This window comes from Leptonotus elevatus, chromosome 1 (genome assembly GCF_054856555.1).
Source record: "Leptonotus elevatus isolate MCC_2025b chromosome 1, RoL_Lele_1.0, whole genome shotgun sequence".
NCBI lineage: Eukaryota > Metazoa > Chordata > Actinopteri > Syngnathiformes > Syngnathidae > Leptonotus > Leptonotus elevatus.
The window spans coordinates 5863186-5876444 of NC_141239.1; the positions used below are offsets into that span (position 1 = coordinate 5863186).

Consider the following 13259-nt stretch of genomic DNA (forward strand, 5'->3'; position numbering starts at 1 on the left):
CTCGGTTTGTAATGAAAAAAATCCCCGCTTGCAAAAAATCCCGTTTGCAAAAAAATAAACTGGCTCCGTGTATACATGGCCAAACTGTGCGCATGGGTGTTTTGTTTCTTTTGGTATTTTTCTAGACTAGCGAAAATAGAAGAAGGTAGGGATGTTCAATACCACTTTTTTTAGACCGATACTCAAATCTTCAGTACTTACCGATACAGATACCAAGTGCTGATACCATTAATACTTAGGATACATAAAATTTCCACAAAAAAACAATGACATAATAAAATAAAAATTTAAAAAAAGACATTTATCCCAAAGACAGCAAATGTTCTTAAAATGTAATGAAATTAATGGCAATTATATTTTTTTCAATTTGCTCATAAAGGTCTTTTAGCATAAAGCATACAATAAAATGAATTTGAAAAAGATCAATAAAGATTAAACAAATAATCCAGTGGCCAGAAAAAAAAAAGTCCCAATCAAAATATGTGATTGTACAACTCATTTTTATGAAGTGCAAAGAATTCAATTCAATGCAAAAGTGTTTCAAGTCATTTAGTCATCTCTACCATGTTAAGAATTCCTCAAGCTGTTTGGTGTGTGATGTTTAATTATATCTTGTTTTGAAATCCATGCTTTTAATTTGGAAGGCTGCTCTGTTTTTCCGTTTCCTGCTTCACGTTCTCCGTTCATTGCAAATATAATGTAGCGTCTGCGAGGGCCGTAAACGGCACCGTTCTATTTTTAGCACCGCAGCTGGACGTCAACGACTCAATTCAAGGCGAAGCTTCATTCCGCGCCATTGTGGGAGGGAACGCAGCTGACTGCCGGCCAATCGAAGCGGCTCCCAGCTCGTTCCCTTTAAAGCGGAAGAACTCGCTGGAGGGAAGTCAGGAAATGGACGTTCGCAAAGTGCATATACAGCAGTGGGCACTTCTGCCACATGTTGGCGCGTCGATCGAGCAGATCTAATCGGAGTTTTGACCCGGATTCAACGGTTCCACTCTTGTTGTGGTTTCAAATGTTTGCGTATTGAAGTCGTCACCGTCTAAACCCTAATCAAGTATTTTGGCGTTTTTGCCCACAAGCGTCATAAACTGGCCCTAAAGGTACGCCGGCTGTTTTAATAGTTTTTCTTGTCGTAAAAGGAAAATGACATGTTCAAAATGTCCTAGCAACATGAAAACCCATTAACTCATTCAATGCCATTGACGGCTATAGACGTCAAAAATTCATTTGAACTATTTATATTAGTTTTAAAAAAAATCCACTTTTGTTAATAAGTGTATGAAAACCTTGATTTTTTGGGGGGGGGAAATACAGATATAAAATGTGTGATTTATCGTGAGTCACCTATTGAAGTCAGGCGATTAATTACAATTGCAAATTTTAATCACCCGACGCGACTTATTAAGATTATTAAAAATTCGGGGCGTCAGGCGAATTGTAATCGTAATTAATCGCATGACTTCACTAGTTAACTCACAATTAATCAAAAATGTTATATCTGTTCTAAATGTACAATAAAAAAATATAGGTTTTCATACTTTTGTTAACAAAAGTAGAAAAAAGTTTAAACTAACTAACTAGAAATAGTTCTAATGAATTTTTGACGTCTATAGCCGCCAATGGCAGTGAATGAGTTCAAGTGAAAGTTAACCTTAAAAATGTCTTGACAATAATTTAAGTTACATGTGACCTCACTAGTCTAACCATGACATTCTTATTAAAATTACATTTGTGGAATATGAGTTATGAAGCAATATCAGAAGGTGTCGTTTTCACTCGACAACAAGTGGCAAAATGGCCACCTTCTGATATTGATAAAAAAAAACTGCTGGATTTTGCTGCTTAACTCATATTCCAATAACACAATATTAACCAAGAAAATGTTTTTGGGTTGAATTCTCCTTTAACTGTTGACAAACGTTTAGCGAATGTTGTGACCATGAACGAACCCTGACCACAAATTAACATTAGCTAGCTACGCAAATGGTTGTGTACTTCGTCACGTCCATTTCTTGTCTCGTGCACTGATTCGATCGCTAACATCTCGTGATGGCTAAATGAAGCTTCATGAAGCACTTGCAATTTTTTGTTTTGGGTATTTTTTATTCTCCTCGACATGGTGCTCTTGCTTTAAAGATGCAGTGGAAATGTAATCAGTTGTATATATAAAGTAAAATAAATAATGTAAAATTAAAAGATGACAATTAAATATAAAAAATAATAATATAAATATAAATAATAATAAATTCAAAGATTACAATTAATTATAAAGATAATAATAATATGAATATAAATAATATGAAATTAAAAGATTACAATTAAATATAAAGACAATTATATATATATATATATATATATATATATATATATATATATATAATAAATAATATTAAATTAAAAGATGACAATTAAATATAAAAAAATATTAATATAAATATAAATAATATGAAATTAAAAGATTACAATTAAATATGAAAAATAATAATATAAATATAAATAATGTGAAATTAAAATATTACAATTAAATATAAAGAATATAATATAAATATAAATAATGTGAAATTAAAAGATTACAATTAAATATAAAGAAAATAATAATATAAATATAAAATATATATAATATAAAATAAATATTATAAAATTAAAAAATGACAATTAAATATAAAATAATATATATAAATATAAATAATAATAAATTAAAAGATTACAATTAAATATAAAGAAAATAATAATATAAATATAAAATATAAACAATGTAAAATAAATCATATAAATATAAATAATATAAAATATAAAGGTTAAAATTAAATATCTGAGGTGTGCTCATTTTTGTGAGCTGCTTTACCAACTATTCATTCTCACATCAGGTCTGCAAATGATGCAAAATTTAAAAAAATATGCCTGTGTGCCACCGCATACCCTTGAATTGATCGATTCATTCTGTCTTGATGATGGATATTCTAAGAAGCTAAGAAGCCAAACCTACTATTTTTTCTCCACTAACCAGCGACATCATCTGCTGCTGCCGCCCGCCTTCTGCTTTTTCCTCTTTTCCCTCCCCGTGTTTTCATCATTATCATATGAGCCAGCCCTATCAAGCGTGGATCAATCTGCTCACATTGTGTCATTACGGCGACATCGCGTTCCATTTTGCACCTGCTCGCCTGCCTTTGCACATTTGCATATTTTTAGGGGCTTAATTGTTCCGATACACTTCTTCATTTTACATCCATGCAGGTGTCAAGTTAATTGATCATCAATCTCGTTTAATCACTGATGACATAACAGTAATAAAAGCGGTCCAATTAGGTTGAATTTGGTACCTTTAGCAGTCGAAGGAGAATCGCTGATGTCGTTGGTGTAAATGCGGAGAGTCCAAATATTGGCTTTGCCAAATGTGACATGTTGAGAACATGTTGTATATATACGACGTCATCTCTCACTGGTGTAAATGGCATCAAGTACTTATTGCAGGAGTTGCTCTTGGACAGTTAGCATCGGGCTCGCCTCCTCGTAACCAGAGCTGTCAAAATTTATGGATTCATCGACTAGTAATCGATTATCAAATTAATCGACAACTATTCTCTATAACTCATTGAAACCCAAAACGTTTGACGTTTTTTAATACTTTGTAGAGCGAAGGGGTTGCTTCAGTGAAAATGGCTGCGAGTCAATGAGTTAATAATCGAGTAATCGTTTGGAACTTCAAATTGTTTAAATCCTGTGATTTCAGCATATTAACAGTAATTATTTCCGAATTTATGTAGTCCTTCATGAAAGAAGACTGATTATCTTCTGTGTTTAATCATATTGCAAACATTTGCAAACATCTGTTTTTACTTTAAAAAACAATGACCGAACTGGTAACGTAGTACATTATCAATCCCACTTTTTTTTTTTTTTATTACTTTACGAATTAGGGCTGGGCGATATGGCCCAAAAATAAAATCTCAAATTTTTTCAATCATTCAGGACGATTGCAATTTTAATCTAATACATTTTTTTTTTATTATTATTTAAAGGTATCATTCATTCAAAAATAATTCCTGTGCAAAATGTTCAGACAACAATAATGTACAGTATACCGATTTGAAATCAGTTCTAACATAAATTTAACATTCATAGTTTGCAAAATTACAACTCACAATACCATCTGGACGTAACAGAACCTAAGAACAACCGCTTTTAATAATCCAGAAGAGAAAATTGGATTTAACGATTTAGCAAAATGTCAACGATTTGATATTCAAATGACGATTAATCGATTTGATTCGATTTATTGCCCAGCCCTAATACAAATATGAAGTACAAAATATGCACCAATCACAGTAATCAGCGGGGAAATGCTTTTGTAATACACTTTAATGCAAAATTAAAATTGATCCGATTAATCGATTGAATGATCGATAGATTAATCGATTCTAAAACTATTGGATAGTGACAGCACTAATCGTAACTACATTGCAGAGCTTCCAATTTTGATTTATGTTAAGCTTTGCATCTGCTACTTGGAAATGAACACTTGAACTAGTTGTCCGAATGATTGCAAGATAATTGCTTGCCGTGGAAGGAATTGTCTCCATAATTAGCCAGCTGGTTAACATGCAGATTTAGCATTTGTCGCTATTCTTCTGCATCCTGATGAGATCCAGCCCCAGTTTCAGGGAAAACAATAAGCGCAATCAGATTTGGGATGAACGGCGTCTTTGTCTATTGTCGAGCGGGACAATAAAAACAACGTATGCTGGAAACAATTCACTGTCTTTTGAGACGGCCGAGCCCTTACCTCACATGCACAACAGAGGTGTGGAGATGATGTAAGAAAAAAGGAAAAAATCTGCATTTGGTGTGATATCCAAGTAAGGTTTGTTGCTTCTGCCTCTTCATGGCCAGAACATCTGCAGTCGGCTGTCACAGCTGTATTCTTGTAACTCCACCTGCCAGGCCTTGTAAGGTCACAGTCCATTTACTCCATCTCGAGTGGGATCAGCGGAAAACTTGACCTCATTTTCCAACAGTGGCAGATTACACTCGTTTAACACTTGGCCCTTGACAAAATGCGCTGCAATCTTTTATCCAGTCATTGCTTGTTTTTCTCCCTCGTCCATTGGGATCGGCGTTCCTTGATATGTTTTCCTCCCTATTCAAAGGCTTACGCAATGTTTGCTCAGCCTTGTTAGGTGCGGGTGATAAAGCAGTACTTTTCTGTTGACTGAAACATATTGAGGCAACCTGTTAGCCAAGCACTTGATCGGTTCGTCTTAGTCCTTTTCATGCAAATAAATGTGCGCAGTCGTGCCTTGAGACACGCGAGGTTATATAAAAGCGTGGGACCGGCAATGTGGAGTAAAAGAAAATATTGGACTGTATGTTCAAACGTAAACACATTAGTGCTGTCACTATCGAATATTTTGGCTGGGGTTGGTGAAAGACTCTGGTTGGTGGTAATGTCTGGTCGGTGCAGGATTTCACTTTCCTTTCTTTTCTTTGATCCTTCCTCGGGTCTCCTGACAACCTCACGACTAACTGGATTCTGAAGTATTCGGTTCAGGTGAACGGTATGGGATTTTTAATAGGTTTTAGGCAAACTAATGAGTACACACTCACACGCACGCACACATGCACACACACACATACACACGCACATGCACATACGCACAAACAAGATCAAAAATAAAATATAAAAATAAAAAGAGCAATGATGATGACATGTCAAATCGGTAAAATTACTGAATGAACATTACTGAGGAAGAAAAGAAAGAAATAAAAAAAATAAAAAATTGATTCATCTATCGATTATTCAATCGATTAATCGACTAATCGGATTCATTTGAATTTTGTGTTAAACTGTATTTCAAAAGCATTTCCCCCTGATTACTGTTTATTAACCAGTTATTGTTGGTTATTTCGTACTTGATATTCGTATAAGGATTTTTTAAAAGATGGATGTTGTATGTTACCGGTTCGATCATTGTTTTCCGAAGTAAAAACAGATGCTTGCAAATGTCTTACATGGAAGGTAATCAGTCTTCTTTCATGGACGACTACAAAAATCTGTGGACAATTACTGTTGTTATGCTGAAATCAGAAGATTTGGACAAATTGAAATAAAAAAATGGCTGCAAATGATTACTTCATTATTTAAATAATTGTCGATTACTTTGATAACCGATTAATTGCTTATTTTTGACAGCTCTAAAACGTACTTCAAAACGTTTTAACATACTCGCAACTTAGTAATCGTCTCTTTGTTTTTCTCTCATGTTTTGATCTTACAGTACACACAAAAGGCTCCAGTGGTGTTGGTTCCACGGGTCCTGGTTTGGAAGGTCCGAAGCAGAACCCATCCAAGCCCCCCTCAGTCCGGGTTGTCGGGGGTTCCCCATCGAGCAGCCGGCCAGGACCCTGCGGCCTCGCGCTGCTCCTCGCTGCACTTTGCTCACGATGGACCCTATTCTGATGTCATGTGACTCGTCTACAAAAAACTGCAAAGCGACTTGAACAACATCCAACACACACATCACTCTTCGACTCCTCCGTCTTGTTGGACGACGGTGAGGAGGGGGGGACGAGTGGACAACCGTAGACGGCCATTCTCCCCTGCGAGACCGTCTTGTTGTGATTCTCGCCCCAAAAAAATCCCCGCCGCTTCCTCTCATGTCTACAAAATGGCCGAGACATGCCTACATACACACCGTTCACTCTTAAAGACAACCTGGGGGGTTTCTGCGTGCGAAGGATTTTGCCATTTTACATACACTAGTTTTTGTTTTCTACTTTTCATTTTTGCCATCGCAAACCACTGCATCATCCTCCGCCCCCGCAGAAGAACTCATTTGAAAACATATTTCCTGTGTGAGGATTATGGAATGCATGCTAAATTGATAAATGGCTTCCAGGCGTGCGATCCAGAACAGCAAATTTGATATCCTCGAAACAAGTGCGTATCTTGGCTGGGATTAGAATGTAACGCGTGCGCAGGTGAGCGCCCTCGCAAATATGCAACTAGATGTTTATAGTAAGTAACTGTATATAGGTGGAATGATCTGTCATCAGAGGCGGCGAATCCAGGTCCAGAAAGTAGAAACCCTGCCACAGTTTGACTTTAACCTCAGGTGCTAGCTAGCTAGCTCCATTGGTGGTCATTTACCTGCTAGGGACCTAGCGAGCTAGCTAGCATCTGGGGCTAAAGCCAAACTGTGACATTTAACCCCAGGTGCTAGCGAGCTAGCTCCATTGATGCTCATTTACCTGCTAGGGAGCTAGCTAGGTAGCTAGCTAGCATCTGGGGCTAAAGTCAAACTGTGACATTTAACCCCAGGTGGTAGCTAACTAGCTCCATTGGTGCTCATTTGCCTGCTAGGGAGCTAGCTAGCTAGCTAGCATCAGGGGCTAAAGCCAAACTGTGGCAGTTTTTACTTTCTGGACCTGGATTTGCCACCTTTGTCTGACATGAGGTTGAGAGTCAGCGTAAAGTTCTTAGTGGCTGATGGAGCTTTATGAGCTGTTTAAAATGGATTGCGCTCATCTGCTCTGAATGTACACGGATGGGATTTTCTATGCAAAACTTAAGGAGAGTCGAAAGAAAGCCAGTATGTAATTTTGATTCATGAATGTTGCATCCTCTTTTGTGTGTTGGCTTTTGGAAATGCACATTAATGCATGTAGTCAAAAATGTTCACGTGAGCAGGATCAGTGTAAAAAAAAAAAAACACACGCAAAAAATCGTAATGTCATTTAAGTGGAATCGCTTAAAGGCCCTGTAAAGTGAATTCAGAGATGTTTGTAAATATATTTCCCAACTTTGAATTGAAGATCATTTATTAACTCATTTGCTCCCAAAAACGTATAAATACGTTCTATTTTAAATATTACCATGCTCCCAAAGATGTATTTATAAAAATAAAAAAATATTTATGCTAGAGCATACAGAAGGCTTTAATGCAGTCTCTGAACTGAAGAGAATGCTTTGAGCAATGGTAGTTATTACAAAAACGGCCAGCAGGTGGCAGCATAATATAAGAGATCAACCAGGGCCTTGTTGCAAAAAGCTCTTTCCCCACTGTTTTAATGATGAAACTTAGCTATATTCTAATGCTAAATGCTGCAAAACTGAAACAGAAAGATCTTTTTTTCCTGATGAAAGAAGAGACTCTAATCTTTCTTTTGGTAGGTTCCTTGTTTTTATAGCAATACAACAGAATATTCTGTGGGCCTTGCTAAATCAGTCAAAATCCAGTAAAACAGCCGGGAGCGAAGGGGGTTGCTTCAGTGAAAATGGCTGGGAGTGAATGAGGGAAAAAAATCTGCAAAGTCTGAGAAATATGTAGTCCTCAACTGTGGAGTTTATCACCATTAGAGTGCCTCGTTGTTGGCCGTGAGTGTGTATGTTACGGAAAGGAAAGCAGGCGAAGACGACGGGGGGAAAGAAGTGCAAGTGACAGCCAGTGTGTAAACGGGGAGTTCGAGCTGGCGTAGTCGATTTAGAGTGCCTTATTGTCACAGAATACAAAAAAAAAACTGTAGACATCCAAAAAATGCTGGACGTAGCATCCATTTTTCTATGTCGTACTAGTGGCATTTGATTGACAGTTGAGTGGGCGTGGTTTTCAACACGGTTTTCAATTGATTGCTATTTCACAATTTTGAAGCATCATTTTATATCAGGGTTTCCGCAGGTTATTAAAAGTCATTAAATGGATTTTGCTGAAACGAAGGCCTTGATTGGCATTAAAAAGCATTAAATACTTGCATCGGTCTGGAGGCATACATTTTTTCAATACAATTGATGTAAACTATTGTTGTTCATGCTTTATTTTACATACATTATGCAAAGGAGTCACCATAACACAATTTAGCAATAATTAATGTGATACAAAAATATATGTATTTGTGGCGACTGGTGACTACTTGTACTTTACAATAGACAAAATGGCCTGGAGTCCATAAGTTGCTTCGTATTTCAAGTATAAATTGCTCTGGAAGAAAAAAAAGTACTGTCTGTCATCAATGTCCAACATGAAACAATAATGGGATCTAGTGGCAGAAAATTACCTCAACACAAATTATGACCAGGATTGGGAATCCAGGTCCAGAAAGTAAAAACCCTGCCACAAATTGGCTTTAGCCACAAGTGCTTGTACTCAAACAGCAGGTAAACGAGCTCGTTTCCACTTATTGAGTAGTGCACCTGTGGCGAAAGCCAATCTTTTTCAGGGTTTTTCATTTCTCGACCTGGATTCCCCAACCCTGTCTATGACTGTTAGCTTATCTTTTTACTTTTATTACTTACTATAAAAGTACTGTTTCAATGAACTGGAAGATACAACCATATTTTTCCACTTTCATGTCAAGTATGAACAACTTTTCTTTTCTTTTTTAATTACTGTACATTTATAACAGATATAATGTGCGATTAATTTGTAGTCATTCGCAAATTAACTATGAAAATCTTACAATTAATCGACTGACTAATAAACTATGTGTATACTGTATATGTATGCATGTATATGTGTGCGCACGTGTATGCTTATGCAGTACGTCATTGGCATTAAATTAGTTTTAAGTTGCATGTAAAATGACATTAAAACGGATTAAATTAGAATTGCTGATACCTGCAGAAACCCTGTATATACGAGGAAGTCATCAACTTACGAACACAATGGGTTAAATTTTATGAAATTATAAGAAATATATATATATGTTAAAAATACAAAAAATGAAACAAACTATACAGTATATGCTGTCCATATAGTTGATAAATTAAATAAAAACAAATTATTTTTATATTTAAATTTTATTATTTAATTATTATTATTTTCATTTATTTATAATATTTGGTGTATGAAGCGTGCGTGCACCATGGCTCGTGTGCCGCGCTTCACAGGACAGTGAGGTAGATAAATGGCGCAAATGGCGCGGTGCTGCTCGGCGGGGTTGTGGCAGAGAGGGGAACTACAGTACAGTGTGTACTGTACCGTAATGTATGATGTGGCGCACCCTTAAAAATATTAACATGCGAGTGTAATACGGCATTTATGGACATCAGTCAGCCTTTGTCTGTGTCTGTAAGTCGAATGTTCGTAACTAGTGGACAACCTGTACTTGCCTATTTTTTTTTTCAGTGTTATGTCAAATTTACAAACCTTTATTTTCACTTTACAGGGACTCTAATCTTCCATTAATGGTGTTCTTAAAGATACAGTTAACACAACGGCTGGTTTACACTGCAGGTCCAAATTCCCATTTCTGATTTATTTCTTATATCTGATAAAAAAATAAAATAAAAATAAAGTCTACTTTCTATCTACACGTACATTTAAATTAACAGCACATGGTAGTGACAACAGGTAATTAAACAATGGAAAAAAACAACATTTAAGGTTATATACTAACTTTCACGTTGCACCACTGGCTACTCTCTGCAATTATTGAATTTTGCTTATTTAGTGATCGACACATCTCCAATGTAGCATATTTGATCTATGCTGTCACTGTTTCTCGTTTTTGTTTGCATCTAATTGGCCGATATCGGATACATAATTGATTTTTTGATTTTGTATGATTCTGGTCTTCGTTTTTCTTCTTTATTTCTTCCTTCCATGCCGCAAATCGGACTCGCGAATTGCTCATGGTGAACCGTGCCGTGCGCATCCAGCCTGACGGTGTTCCGATACTTTTTCAAATGTTTGCTGCTTCTATTGCCAGATTGAGCACAGTGGTAGCCATTGTGCTAGCCCTTCTTAATGACTTCATTGTGCGTTCCACTCTAATGCTAGAAATGTTTTCCTTTCAAGCGGTCACGATAACAGTTATGCCCCCCTCCCCCCCCCACACCCCACCCTCCCTAATGCCGAACGTTCCTCGCAAATCCAATAGATTACAAGTAAATCCGTATTTGTCTCCGCGCGGAAGGAGCTGAACAAGCAAGCTGCGCTCCTTATACGACGACGACGACGACAACTCCCATCCTGCTTGCCTTTTTGTCGAAATGTTGTTGGAAAGACGAATGTACGGTCAACCGATAACAGTAATCAAGCGGGCGATGCTGAAAAAAATGCACATGTACATTTCAGCTCTGTGAGGTTGATGTTGGTCTGTGATTCAGCTCTCCGTGTTACAGGGAAATAGATTGTCTTTTATTTTATGGCTATGCAAATTTGTTCTGTAAGATGCGGTCAATGATGTAAAAGAGCTACACAGTAAATTATGTAGAGTAAAAAAATTTTTTGAACAGTCTGTTTGGTCCCATTCTAAGCAGAGTGAGAAAAAAAATCTATACTTGGAAAAGAGTAAATCATTTATTTTTTTTAAATGGATATAAGAAAACTGGCCCTAATCCTTTTACGTAATATTCAGAGTAAATTTTACTCAAAGTATTTTTAGTGTATACGAGAGAATTTGCCTAAAACGTAAAGATTTTTCACTCAAAATTCAGTAAATTTGGCAAGGACATATTTTGACTAAATATTACTAGTTTATTAAAAAATAATAATAATTACACAAGGATTGAGGAACGAACTCATGAGAATAATAATAGCGCCAATAAAGAATTCAGAATTCTTTAAAGTCTGAATTCTGACTGTAAAATAACAATTCTCACTCTATTCTCAGAATTCTGATTTTAAAGAATTCTGAATTCTTTATTAGTGCTACTTTTAGTCTCACTTTAAAGTGAGAATTCTGACAATAAAGTGAGAATCCTACCAAACTTTTTTTTTCTCTCTCTTCACTGGCCCTAATCCTCCGTAATATTCAGAGTAAATTTTACTCAAAGTATTTTTAGCGTATACAAGAGAATTTGCCTAAAACTTAAGGATTTTTCACTCAAAAATTCTAAGTAAATTTGGCAAGGACATTTTTACTAAATTTTACTAGTTTATTAAAAAAAAAAAAAAAAAAAGATACACAAGGGTTGAGGAACGAACTCATGAGAATAATAGTAGCACTAATAAAGAATTCTGAATTCTTTATTAGTGCTACTGTTATTCTCACTTTAAAGTGAGAATTCTTACAATAAAGTGAGAATATTACCAAACTTTTTTTTTTCTCTTCACTGGCCCTAATCCACTTCCATAGAATATTTTACTCTCTTCCAGGTGTAAATTTTACTCTGTTTAGAGTCAAATTTACTCTTCAGAATTGACTGTGTACATTTGGCAGTTGAAAATGTGTCAAACGTTGTTCTGTTCATAAGTGCTTAATTCTTTCCCCATCTTCCACAGATCACTCACCGCCGTATATTGTCGCATGTGTATAAATGTACATATTTAAGTAACTTATCTTGCTTTGTGTCTTCTTGCATTGAAGTGCTAATTCATTTGCTATGCTCTTCTGGCCTCAGAGAACAGTCAAGCTAGACAGCTAGACAAAAAAAACAAAAAAAAACAAGCAGACAAGTCTGTATCCCTCCAGAATAATGTGAAAATCCCAACTATGTCAAATCTACTGTGAGAAAGATCACCGCAACGCACAACTAAGCAAGAGCAAAATACTTGTATGTCAAATTACGGGGACCAGATAGAGAGGAGCAAACGCAAAAGATAATCCAGTGTAGCGAGGAATGCGCCAAGCTACGCCAGTGCCTGGCACCACTTTGAATTAAGACACAGTGGTTCATTTGCATCTCAAGGAGAAAGGACATTCTTTTGGGGATAATGATGTCAGGACTGTAGAGAGAGAGAGAGAGAGAGAGAGAGAGAGAGAGAGAGAGAGAGAGAGAGAGAGAGAGAGGGACTAATGGATTGAGAAGGGAAGCCATCTTGAAAGCAAACACAGGAGATTTAAGCCATCCACTGTCGTAAGCTTACAACTCTTAATGCTTTATTTTCGTCGACGGGCATCACGATGCGCTCAGCGTAAAAATGAGCGCGTCGTCAAGAGTGTTCATTTCGTCAACGAAAACTGAAAAATAATTTCATCACATTTTTCACCGGACTAAAACTAGAGTAGACTAAAACCCTCATTAACTCATTCACTGCCATTGACGGCTACAGATGTCAAAAATTCATTTGAGCTACTTTTGTTAACAAGAGTATGAAAACCTAGAATTGTTTTATTGTACATTTAGAACAGATATAACATTTGTGATTAATCGTGAGTTAACTAGTGAATCTATGCCATTAATTACATTAAAATTTTAGTCGACTGATCACTTCCGGCGATTTAAATTTTTTTATTGTAATTAATCGCATGACTTCAATAGTTAACTCACGATTAATCACACATTTTATATCTGTTATAAATGTACAATACAT

The 13259-nt window shown here is 36.1% G+C and overlaps 1 protein-coding gene across 3 annotated transcripts in view; it reads left to right on the plus strand.

The window, feature by feature from the left end:
- Positions 1-12246, plus strand: part of gpc5c (glypican 5c) — a 183233-nt gene extending 170987 nt beyond the window's left edge. For 2 of the 3 annotated variants that reach the window (XM_086098478.1, XM_086098492.1), the window contains one exon: positions 6282-12246. In XM_086098478.1, coding sequence (XP_085954604.1) covers positions 6282-6463 — 182 coding nt within the window. In that variant the 3' untranslated portion in view covers positions 6464-12246. The remainder of the gene's footprint in view (positions 1-6281) is intronic. The other variant, XR_015097391.1, reaches the window with a different exon arrangement.
- Positions 12247-13259: the final 1013 nt, after the last annotated feature.